A 20245-nucleotide genomic window follows, 5' to 3' on the forward strand; every position below is an offset into this window, starting at 1 on the left:
GGAGCTTAGGGAGATACTTGCAGACTATGCAAACATCCAGGTTGAAGCTTTTTAGTACACCTGGCCTGTTCACCACTTAGCTTGAATTAGTAGAGGTGGGTAGTCGTTTATACTGTAGGCCATAACTCTGAAGTCATTTTTCTGTTTGCTTACAATTTTGAGACAGGGTTTTACACTATACCCCAGGCTAGTGTTGAACTCATGGCAATTCATCTGCCTCAGTTTCCTGATTCTCCGCTATCGTACCATCTTGTCTTTAGCTATTCCTTGCCAGCTGTGTGCTCTCAGCATGGTTTCTGAATCCCTCCATTATCTTCCCCCACAAGGTGTTCCTGACTCATCTTGCATCTTTGTTGACACAGCCCTGGCACTGTCACTTTAAGGAATCTGATGTGGAGGCAGAAGAGTGGACCTAAGTCTTGTGTTATGAGGTGACAGGTGCCCAGACACTACCTAACAACACACGCAAGTGCGTTCCACAGGTCAAGTACCAGCGTGAACACCTGCATGCGTATTTCCAGAGAAAGTAAGACCACAGCAACTCCTCCAGGGGCTCCTCATCACCTTTATTAGCAGGGTAGCTGGCTCTGGATTGATGCTTCCACTAGGGCCATTTAGACAGATTCCGAGGGACTTCAGCAGCAGGGACACCAGCGGCGGTCAGCTAGGGTCTTAAGAAGGGCTACAGAGCACAGTGAGGGGCACCATGGCGCTGTCCTAGCACAAGCTCCTGAGTGTTCTGAGTCTCACGGGAGACAGGAAGCAGAGAACAATCCATCCTCTTCATCAAGTCCATGATGGGCAGGACCTCTCACAGACTTGGGGCTCTTAGACTCTGGCTAGTTTCTGGAGGGGAAGTCACCCAGACCACTCTGAGAAGTCCTTTCTCCGAACTGGGCCAGTCAGTTCTTAGGACTGTGCTTTTTCATGTCTGACACAGTTGACTCTACCCTGGTGACAACTGGAGGCACGGTCTTCATTCCTGCAAGTCTGCCTGTGACCTGAGAGACAGAGAAAAGAAACTTCCGCTTTTCAAAGAAAGCTGGAAGGAAGAGAGGGCAAAGGGCAGATTGTTTCTGGGCAGGCACGGCACTCTGTAGAAAATGAGACTTCTCAGTTCTTCAGCTGAGACACCTCATACAGGTACGCTGCCAGCATCTTGGTCCCTTCTATGTAGTTGTGCCTAATAGAGACACAAACAAAAGAAAAACACCAACCAGTTATCAGCTGCTGCCCAAGGATTACACCTGCTGCTTTGTCTCTGGGGAAGAACCCTACTCCAGCTTGAAGTGTGGTTTGGCTTTAAAATTCAGCCTGGTGGTTGGTCCTTAAGTACAAGTTCAGTGTGACACCCTCTTCGGCAATTCTTCACTACGATAACTAGCTTGTTATTAATCCCTTGTTGTGGAATAGTAGCTAATTGCATTCTTTTATGTTGTGGAATATTTGTTTAATGATGCAAAGATATGTTGCGTTCTTTTATGTTGCATTTGTTTAACTATCTGAAGCTGTGTTACTTTGCTTGTCTAAAACACCTGATTGATCCAATAAAGAGCTGAATGACCAACAGCAAGGCAGGAGAGAGAAAAAGGCAGGTCTGGCAGGCAGGGAGAATAAATAAGAAAAAGAAGAGGGAAGAGCGAGAAAGAGAAGGAGCAGAGGATGCTGGGGCTACACAATCAGTCACGGAGTAAGCAGGAAAGGAAGGAAGATGGAATGGAGAAAGGTAAAAGCCCAGAGCAAAAGGGAGATGGGATAATTTAATAAAGAGCCAAATTAAGGCTGGGAATGCATAAGTAAGACAGTCTCCATGTATCATTTGGGAGCTGGATGGTGGCCCCCAACATGGGATGAACCCACTAACTACAGGCCTGCCCTGGTCTCAGGCTTTGTCTCACCGAGGACCTGGGTGAAAGGGTGTCTGTTGTTTCTGAAGATCAGCTCTCTGAGCCACAGCCCAGGAAGCAGCTTTCTGTACTGTGACTCTTACTGGCTCTCTGCTTCCTGTCTTCCCACACCACCTGCAGCCTGCCTGCCCAGGTCCCTCCTCCCTGCTGCTCAGAGACTCTCTGCATGCTGCAGGCTGGACGAAGCCCAGCATATTTGCCTGTCAGAGGCGAAGGAGCTTACGCAGTCAGTGACGACAGGTGTAACGTTTCAGAAGGAAGTGGTATTTTATGGGCGCCAGATAGGATGGGCAGAGAATGCTAGCTGGACCCTGTCTGCAAACTGCCGCTAAGAAGGCCTGATGCCTGCCTCTCGTCAGGTCTTACTATCCGCCCCCCATGGAACAAAAGCAGCACCCGCAGATTCTCCGCCTGCTGGGGGAGGCAACCCCACCTCAGGCCCCGGGTCCCTGCTTTACCTGTTGAGCTTTTCATTCTGGGAGTGGGCCCCGTCATCTGCTGACCCCACGGGCAACAGCATGACATTTTTGCCCGTGGCCTCCTGAAAGGTCAGGGTCACAGGAATACTGCCTCCTTCCCTGGTCAAGTCAGGTTCAACGCCAAACACTGGGGAAAGCAAAATAAAGAGAAATGGCAAACACTGGCCCCTGATGCCAGACAGCCATCACTTGGCAACATTTAGGATCTAGTCTTAGAGACTGAGGCCCCGATCTCACCCCACACTTCAGGGTTGCTCACAACATGACTGACATGTCATGGGTACAACATGCTACACCAGAGTCCTCATATACTCCCAGGGCCCCGGCATCTGCCTGTAGAGGGCAACCAACCTGTTTTCAGGGCTCTTCTCCCAGCCTGGTAATGGGGATGGTTGAAGTCAGATACCCAGGGCTTCCCACCATGGCCCATGTACACCTTGAACTTGTTGGGGCTCTGTAGCTCAGCAAACTTTTTGGATAAGTAGCTTGAAACCTAAACCACAAGCAGAGGAGACACAGGTAATTTTATAATCGGCATTCGACTCACAGAGAAGATTCTGCAGAGTGTCTCAATGTCATGACAACGAGCTGGGCACAATGGGTCTAGGCAGCATCTATGTGTCTAGAAAGGATCTGTGTCAGCTTCACTTTCTGCTGCTGGGTGCTGACGCGCGTGATCCCTGCAGCAAGAGAGAGGACCTAAGCAGGCGACACAGCCGACCTAGAAGGCAACGTGTTAATTTAATCAGTTCACCCTCGACACAGACTTCATACCAAGTCATGACAATAGTTACAAATTGAATAAAGACCATACTGTCTGACCTGATTCATTCAATAGACAGGGCATTTCTGTCCTAAAATTCCTAGGTTGACACTTGGGATGGCCAATTCTCAGCAAGCTGACTAGATTTAGAATTACGTAGGAAACACACTTCTGGGTGTTTCCAGGCAAGCTTAACTGAGGGGTGAAGTCCACCCTGGATGTGGGCAGCATCACTGTAAAGGCGGGGTCTCAGACTGAATGAAAGGGGAAAGGGGAAGAGCACGGCGAGCACTGGGCTTCACCTCTTCTCCCCCTGACTGAGGACATGTGACTAGCTGCCTCAGGTGCAGGCCATGATGGCCTGTACCCCTAAACGGTGAGCCCAAATAAGCCCCCTTTTGTTCCTTAAGTTGCTTTCTTTGAGCATATTTTATGTTTACATTTTGTATTCTTCAGGTATATTTGTTACAGCAATGAGAGAAAAAACACTAATATATGCTATACAATGGTGCACATCCGCCATTCCAACAGCCAGGAAGGTTCTGGGCCGGTCTGAGATACATAAAGCCAAGGCAGGGGATGCTTGGCAAGACGGCACAGCATTAAGAGTACTTCAGTTCCTAGGGCCCACATTATGACTCACAACCACGTCTAATTCTAGGTCCAGGGGATCTGGTGTCCTCTCCTGGCCTTTGTGAGCACCAGGACCACACGTGGCACATAGACATATATCTGTGCAAAGCATTCAAACATAACAAACAAAACATAAAATGACAACAAACAAATAAACCCAGGGCTGGGGTTCTAGAATCCCAGAGCTACTGCCTCAAGAGAAGAGCCTGTTCTCTGGCGGAAGGCTCCAGTGCCGGCTTCCCAGAAGCCTCAGATTCCATCTCTCATCAACAAGGCACATCCTCCGCCAGCCTCGCTGACCCGCAGCTGCCCGGATCCACCCTTCCATCCTCACCTCTGAGGGAGGCAGCTAACACGTGACCACGCATGAGCCTTTGCTTTGCAGTGAGGTCAGAGGTCATATTTTCACATGCTTCAGTAGTCTGCAGTGTGTAAGGCTCGTTCACATGGCCTTGCTTCTTACAACCAATGTCAAGGGGCAGGAGTCCGAGCTGGAGGCTTTGGTCCAGGAGAAAGATCTTACCGTTCTAGCATCACAGCAGCTCTCGGTGCCACAACTTTTACCCACTCACGTCCTGCATCCCCCGTACCTGCTCGCTGACGGCCTCAGGCACCATGTCCGGCACGAGCCTGATGGAGAACTTGCCGACCACCTTTCTGGGGATCACAGTCTTGGCCCCTGAACCCGAGAAGGCCCCTTCGATTCCATGGAGGGACAAGGACGGGTACCGCCATCTGTGCATCAGGATGTCTTTCTGCAGAAGCACAAGAGGGCACAGCTACTCACCAAGGAGATAGGACATCTATACTGGAGGTGTGGATGAGGACACGGGGACATCCACCCAGGAGGGCTGGTCAGAGTCCACCCAATGTACTGGAATCACCACCTCAGACTCCGGAGGGCCGTGCAGCTGTAATGGCCTCAAGAGGTGATGGCGAATGACGCTGGCATGACATGCTGTGAGCCTCAGTCCCCAACAGGCTAAGATGTCTCTGGTCCTCCCTCTGCTCTTGTCAAACTGAGGAGCAACTCCCTAGGACTCTAGCCAGGCCTGCCACCTCTTTTTAGCCATGCCCTCCAGCCTTGTGCCCAGCCTGACTGATGGCACAGCCATTTATAGTTATTCATTCCTTTGACTCTGAGGAAGATGAAACTCAGGAGCCAGCCTGGCCTGTTCCCCTCCTGCCCCGTCCCTGGGTCCTAGAAAAGGCTGGTGCAGGATTCTGTTAATCTTGGCTACACTGAGGTGATGAACTGATATCCACACCCTTAGGACAATAACTATATTAAGATAAAAATTTTCCTCCTACCAATGAAGTAGTGGCAGATAGTTTCTGCCTCCACGCTTGGCTTAATCTCTGGGCCTTGTGGGGACAAGGTGTCCACAAACCCATACAAAGCAAACAGATTTGTGGCAGGAAAGGGCTCTGCCTGCTCTGCGCATGTCCCCCATGGACATGGGTTATGGTTGATCACCTGGAGATTAACCTGGTCAAAGGCTGATTCTGACATCTGAAAACCCTAACAGCTCTCAGCTTGACCACACCTGCTTTTGATGACTCTCGAGCACACACTCCCTCTGAGGAAGAACCTCTGACACTGGATGTCCTTGAGGAGAGGTGGATGAGCCTGTCGTGGTGGCCTGTGTGTGTGGAGGGGGTAGGGTGGGAAGCAGCGCCTTGCAGCTGTGAAGATGGGTCCTCGGGATGGCGTGAGGGAGTGGTACCTTGCAGCTGTGCAGAAGGGTCACAGCCCCAACATCCTTGGCAAACTCTTCCATGTCGAAGTCAATGTGGTCATAGAGCTCACACTCCTCATCTGTCACAGGAGCCACAGCTTCGTTGATGCCGGGGATGAGGATTTTCCCCTTCTTGTCTACCAGGCAGCCTGGGGGAAGTGGCAGAAGGTGGGATGCTTAGCCGGGGCAGCGCATAAGCAGCGATCTGAGCGGTCCTGATTACAAAAGCTCGGGCGCCAGAGCAAATGGCCATGTGGCAGCAGCAGGAGGCCAGGAGCACCGGATGCATCGTGCTGGTGAGTCAGGTAGCCCCAAGTAGCCCCACAGAAGTGAGCAGGACCACTACTCACCCCTGTTTCCAGAGAGACCGAGGAGCAGGTGGAGGGCACATGAGCCTCCCATTGCACACCAGGACACAAACCTAAAAGCCCATATTAGCCAGCATTTCTGGTCCTCTATGGCTGGCGAAGGCCCTCCTAGTGGAACAGGGCAGACTCTAACTGCAGACGACGCAATGTCGCTTCACCTGCAGGGCCCTTGCTCTGGGGTGCAGGATGAGAGGAGGAGGTTACAAAACTACACAGAGGCAATAGCTCCACTCAGCTTTATGCTAGTAGGATGCTGGAGGAAGCTGTGGTTCTTGTTCTCCAGAAGCTGACCAAGTGGGTGAACCTAATTGTGGCCAGCTGGGACAGATCAAAGCAGATGCTTCTGAGAGATGTAAAACCCATGCCCACAAGAACGACAGCATCCAGGGATTCTAAGGGACAGACTGAGCAGGACTGAGGGCCAATCCACTGGATGGAGAACAGCTCTGTAGCTGGTGATGACATATGGGATAGGTGCAGGAAGGACAGGAAGGGGCAGGGGCAGAGGCAGAGATGAAAAGCAGGTGCCTTTAAATAAAACAATGCCCAGAGGAAAGCAACTTAATTAGAAACATGGCTGGGTAGGCTCATGAAGGATGCTGAAACATACCAGGCACATGCATAGATAGCTTAGAAAAAGTGCTCTGCCCACTTCCCTAAGTGACCAAGTGCTGACTCAGAGAGCTCCAGCCCTAAGCTCACCCATCAATGAAATGAGATCCGTCATGGCCTCGTGCACTGAGCCGCCATACACCCCAGAATGGAGGTCTTTGTCACTGCATTCCACCTGGACAGAAACAAAAGGTCACTTTATTTGATGGCTTAGTGGGAGCTTATTTTAATTATGTGACATTGCATTGACAAAGAACAGTTGTAAGACTGACAGCTTTCTAGTCCAAATCTGTTCCCTTAAGAAGCAAGGCAAGGCATTTTCCAATTAGAAAACCAGACACCAGACAGACTCCTGGATGTGCAGGCCACATGTACACTGGGAATGCTGACTGTAGGTGCACTGGGAATGCTGGCTGCAGGTGCACTGGGAATGCTGGCTGCAGATGCACAGGGAATGCTGGCTGCAGGTGCACAGGGAATGCTGGCTGCAGATGCACAGGGAATGCTGGCTGCAGGTGCACTGGGAATTCTGGCTGCAGGTGCACAGGGAATGCTGGCTGCAGATGCACAGGGAATGCTGGCTGCAGGTGCACCGGGAATGCTGGCTGCAGGTGCACAGGGAATGCTGGCTGCAGATGCACAGGGAATGCTGGCTGCAGATGCACAGGGAATGCTGGCTGCAGGTGCACAGGGAATGGCGGCCACAGGTAGAAGCATGGTGCAGAGCAGCCTCTCTAACACTGATAACCCCTTTAAAAGGAAGGACAGAATCTTGTTTTTTTGCAGAGACCCTGCACATGTTTCCTCAGAGGGCAAGACCAAGCATGAAGCATGAACCCACCAACATGAAACCCGAGGGTCTGGATGAGACCCACTTTAGTACTGATTAGTCTTACAACCAGGCAAGCCAGGTAACCACTGTGTACTTAGACTTCCATCTATAAAGGGAGTGGGAAGTTCCCTCACAGTTCAGAATTACTTGTGACATGCACATAGAGTCTCAGTACCGCTATGGCCATGGATTCTGTCCTATGAGGCAATAAAGACCTTTAGCAGGACCACATCGTCATGCCCGTGGAAGAAGACACTGTCCACCAGTGTGCAGCTGTCTGCCCACACTCCCTGCTCATCTGGTGGAGTCCCCATCCTCTCAAGAAAACTCAGACGTGGAATTAGAATTTACCTGCTAAAGTGTGAACACTTTAACTTTTTGGTTTGTTTGTTTTTGTTTTTTGAGACAGGGTTTCTCTGCATAACAGCCCTAGCTGTCCTGGATCTCACTCTGTAGACCAGGCTGGCCTCAAATTCACAGAGCTCTCAATCCCAGCGCAGAGCCTCTCAAGCGCTGGGATTAAAGGCCTGTGCCACCACTGCCCGGCTGAACGTTTTAACTTTTAAAGGAAGGGTTCTCGAGTGCTTATTTGTCCAAGTCATCTTAGAAGGACTGGCATTGCTGTCGTCTCATCTACTCTAATACGCTATCACAGATAATACTGTCTTAATTTGAACTTGCCATGAGATTGGACTTCTGACCTCAGAGCTGCATGCCTGGGGAATTAGGATGGATTACGGAACCCGATAAGGGCCCTGGGTAGCTCAGAGCTCCTCTTTCACATGTGATTAACTTCTTGGTATTTGCCTGTGTCAGGGTACGGGAGAACAAAGAGGCTTGTGGGTTAGAGAGAACCAAGGCAATGTCTGTGGGACTCAGCTCTTACCTCTATGAAGAAGTAACAGATGCCTCTGAGGCCGTAGGTGATGCACGGCTTATTCTTCCCCAGCCAGTAGTTGTCGGAAATGCAGACGTAGTCCACATCTTTGAAGAACTTATCTTTCTGGGCAAAAATCAACTCATCCAGGCCTTCAGAGCCGGACTCCTCCATGCCTTCCAGGCAGAACCGCAGGTTTACAGGAATCTCCTGGGACAGGGACATAACAAGACAGTCGGTTTCCTTACTTTTCTTGCAGAAGCCACACACAAGAGACTGTTCTGAAATTTAGCTTCAGATATGAGATCTTCTTTCACTGGCTGTGGGAGTCCAAAGTCAGAAGGAAAAGCCCTGTACCATGCCTAGGTATGCCCTGCCCAGGGATCCCTGCCGCGACAGGGTGAGCCAATGAGTGTGGGGAAGCCATGGGGCAGGGAGAAGGGTAATGCATATTGGCCTAAAGAGCAACGATTGCTCTTTCAGAGGACTAGGGTTCCATTCCCAGCACAAACATGGCTGCTCACAACTGTCTAACTCAGCTTCAGACCTCCACATGTATGCATACCCCTGGGCAAATGTACCCACACACAAGTAACACTTGCAAGCTCTCGCTCTCTCTCTCTCTCTCTCTCTCTCTCTCTCTCTCTCTCTCACACACACACACACACACACACATACACATACACACACACTAAGAGGAATCGGGAGAATTTGGCTAAGTGTAAGTGAGACCTCTTCTGCACTGGGAAGGCCATCTACACTGCCAGCATTGCTTTGAACACAGAAGCCAAGAGGTCCTGAGGTGCTTAACTGGAATCTCAGCACAGTGCTGGAATCTGGGTCAAGTTCTCTGGGTAATGTTCTAAGAGCTCTTCTGGCTCCAAAGGATGAAGCAGGGAGCCAGCCTATCCACAGATGAACGAGGAGGCTGCATACAAGCAGGCAGCTGGCTTGGGGCCACACACAGGACAGAGCTGCAGGGTCCAAAGTCTGGAACCTCAATATACTAAACAGCTCTAAGTGAAGGGGCTCAGGCTCTGTCCTGTGTACCTGCCCGTCCAGGTCCTCCCAACACTCGAGGAGCCCTGCAGCTGCTGAGTCTTCCCAGCTCCTGTGCCCAGTTTTTAGGATTAGCTGTTGGACAGGCCAAGCGTGTGTGTTGGAAACCTGTTTTCTCTCATGCAGATGCTCCCCAGACAAAGAGCATGGGAACCCCTTTCCTGATCTAATTTTCCACACTTTAACAAAACTACTTATTCTTATTTTATCACGCTTGTGAAATAAAATTCATACGCAAAAACTGTCCAAACAGCACAATCACAGCCAGGTTAAAGGTGATCAGAAAACTGGGTAGGGAATAACGCTGGAAGCTATCGAGAATTAGGTTTCTAGAACTGCCCCCATCCCATTTTCTATACTTTATCAATTTTGAACTTTGAGACCAAAAAACACTCAAAATAATCTAAAATTTATTTTTTAGGATCATATAAACCACAAAGAGAAAAGAATTTGTGCAATATCACAAAGTCTGTTACATTCTGGCTAGGGACCATACTCATGAGTAAGGTTAAAGGCTGAAAATTGTTAGTCAAGGCTGTGGTATATGCCCATAATCCCAGCACCTGAAGGCTGAGGAAGGAGGCTTGTCATGAGTTCAAGGCCAGCCTGAGCTATATAATATGACTCTGTATCAAACAAACAAATCCACCTAAATGTCACATTTGGGATCCAGGGGTGGTGGTGCACATCTATAATCTCAGCCCTAGAGAGGCAGAGTTACAGGCTCTGTAAGTTACAGGCCAGCCAGGGCTACACAGTGACACCCTATCTCAAAATCAACAACAACAACAACAACAACAAAATAATGGGTGGTGGTGGTGCACACTCTTAATCCCAGCACTCGGGAGGCAGAAGCAGGTGGATCTCTGTGAGTTTGAAGGTAGTCTGGTCTACAAGAGCTAGTTCCAGGATAGCCAGGGCTACACCGAGAAATCCTGTCTTTAAAAAAACAAACAAACAAAATCCCTAAAAATAAGAATAAAAGAACAATAACAAAAATACCAACAAAACAAAACAAACAACAAAAAAGCCCCAAAACAGTCACAATAAAATAAAATTCAGTTTCCACTGGCGATGGAGATCCAGCTCAGCGGTACAGGAATTTCCCAGTGTGCATGAGAACTGGTTTGATCTCAGCACAGAGGGAAAGGAGAGAAACAAGAATGTTCTAAGTGTTGGCAAGAATCCTGCTGCCTGGTGATAACTTGACCTTTGAGCGTCCTTAGGACAATGAACTGTTTAATAATCTCTAGAATAGAAATAGCTGCAATCTATCTCAGTCACCCTCGCTGACCAAGGTGGGGGCTCGTTTCCTCCTCTCAAGTGATCTTTACACCACTACTCACACGACCTGATGAGTGGACAGAATCTGACGTGGGGGGTGTACCTGGCCAGTCTTCTGATAGGCTTCCAGGGCATTCATCCAGCCAGCCACTGGCCCCTTATCATCCGTGGAGCCTCTCCCATACAGCTTGCCTGGAGCAACAGTCAGCAGATCCAGTTAGAGATAACAAATCGAAAAGACCTTTCCTCAAGTGAACCTCTGAGAGTGCTTAGACACCAACTCACACAGCTGTCCTGAGCGGGGAGGGCCTTTTACACTTTAAAAGCCTGGGTCTCCATCCAACCCTATGCTAAATTCAGAGACAATTTCTTGCAATCCAAGAGGCAGTCATGTGGATGTCTGTGTTACTTTCCCCTTTCACAGCGATGGCTAGGACCAGGATTCACAGAGATTCATCACCCGTCTCTAGGAAACCCTATAGGTGGTTAGCCCTTTAAGACTTTGTTCCCTACACAGCTAACACAACCATGCAAAGCCTGGTTGCTTTGGAAGCCCATGGCCATGGTCACAAACTACACACTATCCTCTCGTCCCAATTTGGAACCCTAATCTGAATCTGCTGGGGGGTGTTAGGTTCAAAGAAGCGTGGTCAGGTTGTCAGGATCCGCACTGGGGTGTCCTCAGCAAGGGCGGGACAGAGGCTGGGATGGGACTAGAGATGGCCCAAGGCAGAGACAGGACAGTCCTGTTTCTGGTAGAGGTGGTGAAAGAGGGTGCTGTTCAAAGGACATGTGAGAGAGGGTCCGAGGAAGGAAGGAGGAGATGCCCAGTCCAGACAGCTTGAAGTCACGTGGCCGTGAACTACCACACAGATGCGTGGGTCTGAAACTCGGGAGAAACCCGAGTGCCCGGGAGTTCTAACAGCAATGGGTACGTCCCACTTAGGTGGTGAGGAGGACCCCAGTATCAGATGGGTTTCATAAGGATGTGCTAAATAAAAATAACTTTCCCATTTCACAGGCATGTAGCAGTCCACAGGGAGTCAGGACCTGTCAGGAGGCCTGGAACTGGGCCCTGGGGGGCTCTCCAGACCAGAGCGGTGACAACAGGAATGGAAGCCCAGCACGTCACAGGGAGTGAGAAGGAGAGGCTGGCCTTTGCGGACTCTGTGGCCCCAAGTCACAAAGAATGTTCTGGAAAAGGTGTTAGGATTGAAGGAAGCTTGGCAGGCTCCCACCAAGGACTTGTCATGAGAAAAGAAAAGTTTCTGTCATGAGGAACCGAGGCACAAATGAGAAATTTCCAGAACCCAGTCTCTAGATTCTGTTTAAAAAAAAAAAAAATGTACCAGAAAGAGAAAACCCCAGGAGAATATTAGTGATTTCCCAAATGTAGCATCTCCAGAACTGTTTCCAATGCTGAGCACTTGGGTGGCGAGCACTGGGTGCCCTTACCTTCCCGTTCCACCAGGGTGAAGGGCTCACTGTCCCAGCCATCCTCCAGGGCTGCAGGCTGCACATCCAGGTGCCCATAAATGCACACCGTTTTCTTCTGGGGATCGCTGCCCAGCTTACCCAACAGAATGGGAGGAAGGGGTATCTCTGAGCCATCCGGGAGCTGCGGGGGAGGAGCAGTGGAAGACAGTCTGGTTAGTAGACTGGCAGTCCTTCAATATGGCTGTCTCATCCTTCAACCTCTGCTGCAGACTTTTAAGGTCCTATCATTTAACAGCTCTTAATTAACAAGGACTCCATGATTCTGAAATCCAATGATTTCCTAAAACCCAGGGAGCATGAACTGAACCACACAGACAACTAGTTTAATAAAGGCTGCTAGGAAACCCGTCAGAATATATAACGAAACAGTTTGGGATAAACTGCACTCATTTCTGAAATAACGGCTAAAACAGCTACAATAGCAACCAAGCGCTATGTTTTTGGAATTCTGTATGTAGACAGCTAAGATGAACAGAATGGACCATCAGCCAGGGTATTAAGGGAATTCAGAGCTGGGGAGATGCCTCAGCAGGTAAGAATGCTTTCTGCTCTTCCAGAGAATTCAAGTTCAGGTCCCAGCACCCATGTTGGGAATCACAACCACCTGTAACATCAACAGCAGGTGAATCTGGTGATCTCCTCCAGCCTTTCTGGGTACCAGCAGACACGTTGCTTACAGACACTTGTGAGCACACACCATACACATACCATACACACACACTTAAAAAAATCTTCAAAATAGAGAATTTACATAATGTTTGCCAAGTGAAATGGTGGTAGTTGCTGCTCCCCCTGGACTTTCCCCCAAGTCCTTGCCAGCTATCCAGGACACCACTTGCAGAATTCTAGACAAACCAGTCTTATGTCTTTCCTACCTCTACACCAGGTCAGTAGTGACCACTGTGGCTCCGTGGCCCAAGCACAATGTCCTCACGCCCTGCAGCCCATGCGCCTCCTCTACTAACTAACTAGCTCCTGTATTTGCCCAGGAAAACCTGGTGTGCAAAGCACACAAGCAGTTGAGGGGAGGACATGAGCACACACACGTGTGCATCTGTCTGCTGGTAAGAGCAAGAGGGGAGGACATGAGCACACACGTGTGCACATGTCTGATGGTAGGAGGAAGGGGCTGTTTCAGCAAGAACATCACGCATACGTGCTCATGTACTAGAAACCACTACCGAGAGCCATTATGAAAATGTCTCTGAAAAAAACATAATGCACAAACTAAATGGGTAGAATGGTCCGAGTCAGACTGCCCTGAAGCCATACCACCCACACCACTGCCCGATGCACCCGATTATCTTGTCTGATAATGAAGCTAGACTAACAACTTATGATTAAGAGATAAAAGAAGCAGCCACTAAAACGGACAAGGTAAGGACAGCGCGGGGGGAGGGCTGAGAAAATTCTCCTCTCAGATTTTACCCTGTGAGCACACTAGAACTCTAGAACTCAGCGTGGTTAGAATTCTTACTTCTGAGACACACCTCATTGATTAGGCCTGGCTGGTCTCCTTCCGTGCCAGGAGTTTTGGGATTAGAGAGCACCACCACACCCAGCAGGTGATAGGGATTCTTTTAAGAATACTGGTTTATTTTCTCAGTAAACTTCGCTGATAAAATACCCAAGTACCTCTTGATCCTGACAGCCCCAAGCGTGTGCTTCGAGAGCTAAGCCTGCACATCAGATTTCATGAGGTTGGCTTGTAGGCACCAGGGGGGGGGAGAACCATGCCTTAAACTTTGGGTACATAGGCTCCAAGGCCGTTTCCATCAGCTGGCTCTTAGCTGGCCTGATCACGGAGCTCTCTCAAGGCCATGATGAAAATGGGTGTTACCTAATGTGAAACAGTGTAACAGCCACTGTATTCTTTTATGGAGGCCTTTAAAGATAACCATGTCAGTGGTAACAAAATAGATTTATTTATTGTAATTTTGTCTGTTTGTTTTTTGAGACAAGGTTTCTTCTGTGTAGTCCTGGCTGTCCTAAAGCTGTGCGGCTCCCCTCACCCCGACCCCTGCCCCTGGCTGATTTATTTATTGCCCAAAAACCCTGTAAAGGAACTCTTAAAAGTGATTCATCCCACCTAGTTATATCTTGTATTTTGTTTAACACGATGAATGGGCGAGGCAGCAGGCAGGCAAGGCAAAGAAACAACGAGTGAGTGCTTGGTTACCCCTGCAACCCTGGAGGCCAGACTGGAACACAGAGTGAGACCTTGTCTAAGAAATAAATAAACAATTAAAAATTCAAAAAGACTAAGCAAAAAAGTTAAAGGAAACAATATGAAGAAACATTTTATTCCTTTGTGTGGGGGCATTTGTTCGGATGCTGCTATTATTGTATATTAACTATTAATAATTGTCATTCAAAGAAAATCTCGAGAAGTATTGGACGGAGAGTCAGGAAGCCTGGATTTGAATTCTGGATTTGCCATGAAGGCACTTGGCTCCCAATGACCACACCACCCCCTTGGATTAAATATGCACAGTAAGTTGAATGGCTAATTCCAGAACTGCTCATTGCAACTGCACACCTGATTTATCAGACAAAAGATCCAACAACGACAGAATGAGCCTAAAAATTCAGGAGAAACTAAAGGAGCAGAAAAATGTATCATGATGTCAGATAAAGAAGCTGGATGTGGTGGCGCACACCTTAAATCCCTGCATGTAAGGGACAGAGGCAGCAGGAGCTTTGTGAGTTCTGGCCAGTGTGGTCTACTTAGTGGGTTCTAGCTTGCCAGAACAATATAGTTAGATCCTGTCTCAACCCAAAACCAAAACCAAAACCAAAACCAAACCCAGTAACAAAACTAGAAGCAGAACAAGCTGTTCTTAAGGTGCCCTCTCCACCCCCAGATCCCAGATAAGAAGTGCTGGGGTGGGGAGTGGGGGTGCTGGGGCTTTGTTATTTATTTTATGTTTTTGCTTTCAAATGTATTTTCCCTTTTATTGAAACTAGATTTTTTCTTATACAATATATCCTGATTACAGTTTTCCCTCCCTCTCTACTCCTCCCAGTTCCCTGTCATTTGGACCCATTCCCTTTCTGTTTCTTATTAGAAAAGAATAGGTTCTAAGAGAAAACAACAAAAGATAACAAAATAAAACATAATAAGTAAAACCCATCACATCAAAGTTGGACAAGGCAAGGCAAATGAAGAAAAGCACCCAAGAGAAGGCACACAAATTGGAGACTCACTCGTTCACACACTCTGAAAGCTATCATATATACGCAGAGGACCTGGTACAGGAAGCTTTGTTATTCATTAAGTGACTCAGATAATGTGTAACTTCTAACTGAAGGCTTTGATTTCTGGGAAAGAAATTTCAGCTCTTCTTAAGAGTGACAGTCATTCTCATCTACCCTTGAGTCACTGGTCCACAGTTCTCCTTCCTGGAATAAAACATGCTGAATAATCACGAAACCTTTACCTTAGCCTCAGTGAGGATGTACTCAAGAGGCACTACAATCTTACTTTGAATTAGAGCTGACCATCTGCAGTCAAAGGTCACTCAAGACGTGGCTGCTTCTTCCCAGACCCCAGGGAGAATTCGGTGGGCGTGATCGTACCTTCTGCTTTCCAATATCCACCAGCTCTACAGAGCCCCCCAGCATCTGGATATCCGCAGCAGCCAGCTCCATCATCCTTCTGATCTCCCCTCTCTTCTCCGGCCAGGCGGACACGCTCTGGATGGCCACCCATTCTGCAAGTTTCTGTTTGTAGAGGGCAAGTGGAAAGGGCTCTGACATGCTGTTCTCTAAGGGCAGAGGTGGGCTCATCACTAGGTCTCTACTATAGCTACACCACTTTATGCGCAGAGCAGAACTAACTTGCCTGATCTACATTTAAAAACCAACAAAACTGTGGAGTTCCTACCCCCTAAAACTAAGCAGAAAAGAAAGATGTCAGAACGTGCATTTTTAACTACTAATCAACAAAATTGCAACAGAGAGAAAACATACTGCAAAGTCAAGTCATGATCCAAGTTAGTTCCCTTGTCTCCTTGACAGCAGCCAAGATGTAATTCTTAGAGGGAGAAGTCAAAATGTTTCATCTAAAATGATTCTTTCAAAAGTAAACTGAAGTCATAATTCTTACAGATAAAAACCAAGCAACACTTTAAATATAGCATCATATAATCACTCAGAACAAGTTGGATTCAAACTGTCTTCTTCTTTTTTAAATCTATAACTATCACAAGAAACCATAGATGAGCTTAGAGAAAAGTAAAGAATGAACATTATTTGTAGAGACAATGATAATTAACTGCCAAATGATGAAAGTGCGACCTTCACCATCATGAAAAGAAACACGAACTTTTTTTAATGCTTGATCAAAATGGCATAATTCATTTGAGTTTCTTGAAAATCTCTCTGGCTTGACAAGATTGCAGCAGCTATCACTATTCACGAAGAAGGGGCAGACCCTCACCTTGACATAGCGGTCCTGATTGTCGTCGATGTGCTGGAAGATGGCTTTGAGGGCTGACATCTTTTAGGCAGACTTCAGACCTTGGAGATTCTGAGCAGAGAGAGCAAGGAGTCAGACCGGCTGGCAGTTGGGACTGAAGGGCAGTGGCCTGAGGAGAAGTGCTCCTCCACCCTCCTGTCAGCATTGGTTACGACACTTATCACGGGACTCTCCAGGAAGTGACTGGGAACCAGCCAGGGGCTTAGACTGATCTTCATTTCCTTTCCTTGCTCCAAAGGAAAAGCTCCAGAAAAGTTTGAGAGCCCCAGCGACAGACAATCTGAGGAAAACTCTAGTGGGTACTTTCCACTCACAGGGATTTACTGTGCATTATTGTTTTTTTTGAGACAAGGTCACACTACTGTTGTCCTGGAACTTTCTGTGTAGACCAGGCCAGCCTCATACAGAAATCCACCTGCCTCATAAGTGCTAGGACTAAAGGTGTGTGCCGCCATGCCTAGCTGGCATTTACTTTTAAAAATGTTATACTTTTATTCATTCATTCATTTATTTATTTTTTTGAGATGGGACCTCTTGTGGCCTGAACTAGCCTGAAACATCTGATCCTTTTGCATGTTGGAATTACATGTCCAAACCCCACCAAGCCTGATTTATGTGTTGCTGGGATCAAAGCCAGCTCCCTGCTTGTCTGGTAAGCAGTCCGCCCACCAAGTGAGCTACAGTCCAAGTTTCAGACTCTTAAAGCACAATGGGAACATTAACCTTCTATTGCTAGAGGAGATAATCATTTCAAAGATCTCAATAAAAATGTCACAGGCTGGGCGCGGTGGCAGATGCTTTTAATTCCAGGACAGGGGAGGTAGAGGCAGGTGGATCTCTGAAAGTATGAGGCCAGCCTGGACTATACATTGTGAATTGTAGGCCAGCCAGGGCTATAGAGTGCAACCCTGTCTCAAAAAAGCAAGCAAATAAACCCTCACATTCTGCCTCTTCAACTGCAAACTTACACCCAGTCTTTGGATACAGAAGGCAAGATGAATTCAGCTGAGGACAACTGACAACCTTAGCCACGGGCTGCACTCAACCTCCTTAAGGGCCAAAGATGAGAAAGTTCCCACCTCACGCGACGATGGCTGTGGAGAGCAGCTGTGCACTTTTTTTATTTTTAAAGAAAGCTAGAAGGGATATTCAGTGTTTCCATCACAAGGAAATGGCCAATGTCTGAGGAGCTGTATGTCCCAGTTTGCACACCAGACGGTGCATACGCTCGTGTATGGACACATTTCAGGCTCCCCACAAATATACTCAATGTCTGCATTTTCTGGGCACTTTTTCCTCCCCTTTTAAAACAAAACAAGAACAGGATCTTATGTAACCTAGGTTGTCCGTAAACTTCTGATCCTCCTGCTTCCACGTCCAGGATAACAGGCACGCACCACCACGCCCATATGAGGTACTGGGCACGAAACCCAGAGCTTCACGGAAGCTTGGCCAACAATCTACCAGCCTTCTGCACATGTTCCAACACTTACTTTTCATGCCTGAGACCCCAGAAAGTGATTTGTGGGACTCCATTTAAAATAGGGAATCGATGTGAGGCAGAACTGACCCAGGCACTGAGATTTGCAATGGGTGTTTTCTCTCTTCAAGCAGCAAGACTTGGACTTGAGTAAGCATAGGTGAAACAGAGCTCAGTTGTGCTGAGAAAATTCATCCTGCAGGGACACCAAGTGACCCTGGCATCACTGCCGCTACACGGTCTCAAGCAGGTGCCACAGCAATGGCCACACACCACACATGGTAAAGAGCCCCATTTCTTGGTACAGGATCCCAGGAGAGAGTTGGTTTCCTATGATGCAAAGCGTGGCAGCTATGCAGCACACGGAGCATTGTGAAATCAATGGTAAACGGGATTGCTGCAAGGGCGGGACATGGAACTGCTAGGTCCTCAGTGTCCTCACGATCTTCCCCTCCTCTGTAAAACTTAGCACAGTCTAGGAAACATTTCTAGATCCATGACCACCTCACACACCTCACCTGCAAGGGCCTCTGGGAGACTCTACAGATATTACCTAGGTGTTTATGAGTGTTAAGTTCCACCCATCTGTCACCAGCTATGCACAGGGAAGGTACCTGTTTACCTGATGACGCCTTATCCCGCAGAACCATCTGCTACACTGGGTTCTTTTCACTGGGGCTTCTGGTCCTTACATAAATGCCAAACACCATGGCCCAGCATCACATCCTCACAGTTAACAATTTTGTTGCTAATGTTGTTATGCAAAGATGTAAGGATCTGCATGCAGTACATCGTTCACCAAGGGCAGTAACAGTAACAGTGAGCAGAGTTCCCAGGGCAGATGAAAGCAAACCGTTTCTTTACACTGTCCCCTCAGACACAGCAAGTCAAGCCAGGTTCCCCTCTCCTTCCCACCAAGCTCTGGTGACTCCTGCTTCATCTCCTCCAACATCAAGGTCATCAGTTGGAAACTATTTAGTAAGGTAAAAAGCAGTATTGGTGGGTTGAACAAGCAAACTTCTTGCCAAACATGACAACAGTTTCACTATCTGTTAAGTCTTAAGCTTTCCAGAAGCAGTACAATCAGGATGCCATGACAGGGGCTCTGCCTTACTACAGATTCTGTGGAGAATTCTGGTGGCCGCAGATTCTCAAGGGTTAGTACAGCGGATCAAACATCTACTATACTCTACAAATGAGTAAACGGAAACTGGTAAATGAATGAGCGGCCTGCTCGCAACAGCAAGCTGGCAAGGGGAGACATCTGTCCTGTGGATCCATCCTAGGGACAAGGTCCAGCTGGACACTGCCCAGGACTTTTGCACCCAAGGCGCTGCCTGGAGCCAGGCAGAGTCCTCAATGTGTAGGCGTGAGGACGGCCTAGCCTTTGCTGCCTGCGACCCTTCAGCCCCAAGTCGCCATTCAGGCTGGCCTGGGCGCACAGTCCATCGGCCCTGCAGGAAGAATTGCGGGTGGCCCGGGGGAGCTGGTACTTATGGGGATAGGCCGATCAGAACCTGCTCTTGCGGCTGGGAGGCCTGGGTCCCGGGCTAAGTTCCTCCAGAACGCGTGCCCGCGCCGGGGCCTGGGGTGACTCAGGCCTGGGCTGACTGTGCATTAGGGATCCGGGACCTCCCGCCGCTCTCACTTGGATGCCCCGGGTCCCGCACTTGATCGCAGACCAGGGTGACTCCCACACCGCCCTGTCCTGAGCCCAGCCCGTCCCCAAACCGCAGCGCCCTCCGGGGAAGGAAGGGCCCACAGGGCGAGCGTCCGCTTACCGCGCCGGTTCCGCACCACGTGTCCCGGGCCGCCACACCAGCCAATGCCCGGAGGTCTGAGGCTGGCCCTGCCCCGCCCCGCCGACGCGCCCCTCCCCAACAGCCAATGACCGATCTCCTCGGGATAGCCCCGCCCCTCCGACGCCCCGCCCTCCTGCCGCCGAGCAATTGCGGAGCGCTGACTCAGCTGTGCCGGCCGTAGCCACGCCCCTCCTCGGCTGGACGACCCTGCGGGTGTCCCCGCTCCGGAGCCTGCGCCCTAGAGGTCGCCCCAGTGCTACGCTGAAACCCAGAATTGAGGGGTTCACCTCAGTTTCCCGAGGATCCCGCGTCGCTCTCCGGAGGAAACAGACATTCTGTCGGCTGCACACCCTCCGCTTCGATCCGTTTGGTTACAAAGCATAGACAAGTGGTGGAATAACCAGTTTGTGGCATCGTGCCAGCCCCTTCCACG

At 49.0% G+C, this 20245-nt stretch overlaps 1 protein-coding gene across 4 annotated transcripts; it reads right to left on the reverse strand.

Moving 5' to 3' along the window:
- Positions 1 to 545: 545 nt before the first annotated feature.
- On the reverse strand, positions 546 to 19847 carry Cndp2 (carnosine dipeptidase 2). Of its 4 annotated transcripts, none has more exons than XM_038331149.1 (12): positions 19792 to 19847; positions 16492 to 16581; positions 15630 to 15773; positions 12009 to 12171; positions 10657 to 10745; positions 8220 to 8420; positions 6592 to 6676; positions 5510 to 5670; positions 4373 to 4537; positions 2738 to 2879; positions 2366 to 2513; positions 546 to 1183 (listed from the first exon to the last, which is right to left on the reverse strand). In XM_038331149.1, exons 2-12 carry the CDS (start codon positions 16549 to 16551, stop codon positions 1114 to 1116), a joined length of 1428 nt encoding a protein of 475 aa, XP_038187077.1. In that variant the 5' UTR covers positions 16552 to 16581; positions 19792 to 19847; the 3' UTR covers positions 546 to 1113. The 4 variants fall into 4 exon arrangements, with proteins under 4 accessions (XP_038187077.1, XP_038187080.1, XP_038187078.1 ...); XM_038331152.1 differs by having other exon boundaries at positions 16492 to 16571; positions 19792 to 19839; XM_038331150.1 differs by lacking the exon at positions 19792 to 19847 and adding an exon at positions 19528 to 19562.
- Between the last annotated feature and the right edge of the window lie 398 nt (positions 19848 to 20245).

Source organism: Arvicola amphibius, chromosome 5 (assembly GCF_903992535.2).
Source record: "Arvicola amphibius chromosome 5, mArvAmp1.2, whole genome shotgun sequence".
NCBI classification, from domain to species: Eukaryota; Metazoa; Chordata; class Mammalia; order Rodentia; family Cricetidae; genus Arvicola; species Arvicola amphibius.

Excerpts from the sequence above, each read along its gene's own strand:
- Cndp2 (XM_038331149.1), bottom strand. The coding sequence starts at position 16,551 with ATGTCAGCCCTCAAAGCCATCTTCCAGCACATCGACGACAATCAGGAC. Across the intron at positions 10,746-12,008 it reads CACCCTGGTGGAACGGGAAG|GCAAGCTGTATGGGAGAGGC; the intron begins GTAAGGGCACCC and ends CTGTTGCTCCAG. Across the intron at positions 8,421-10,656 it reads CCTATCAGAAGACTGGCCAG|GAGATTCCTGTAAACCTGCG; the intron begins GTACACCCCCCA and ends TCCCTGTCCCAG.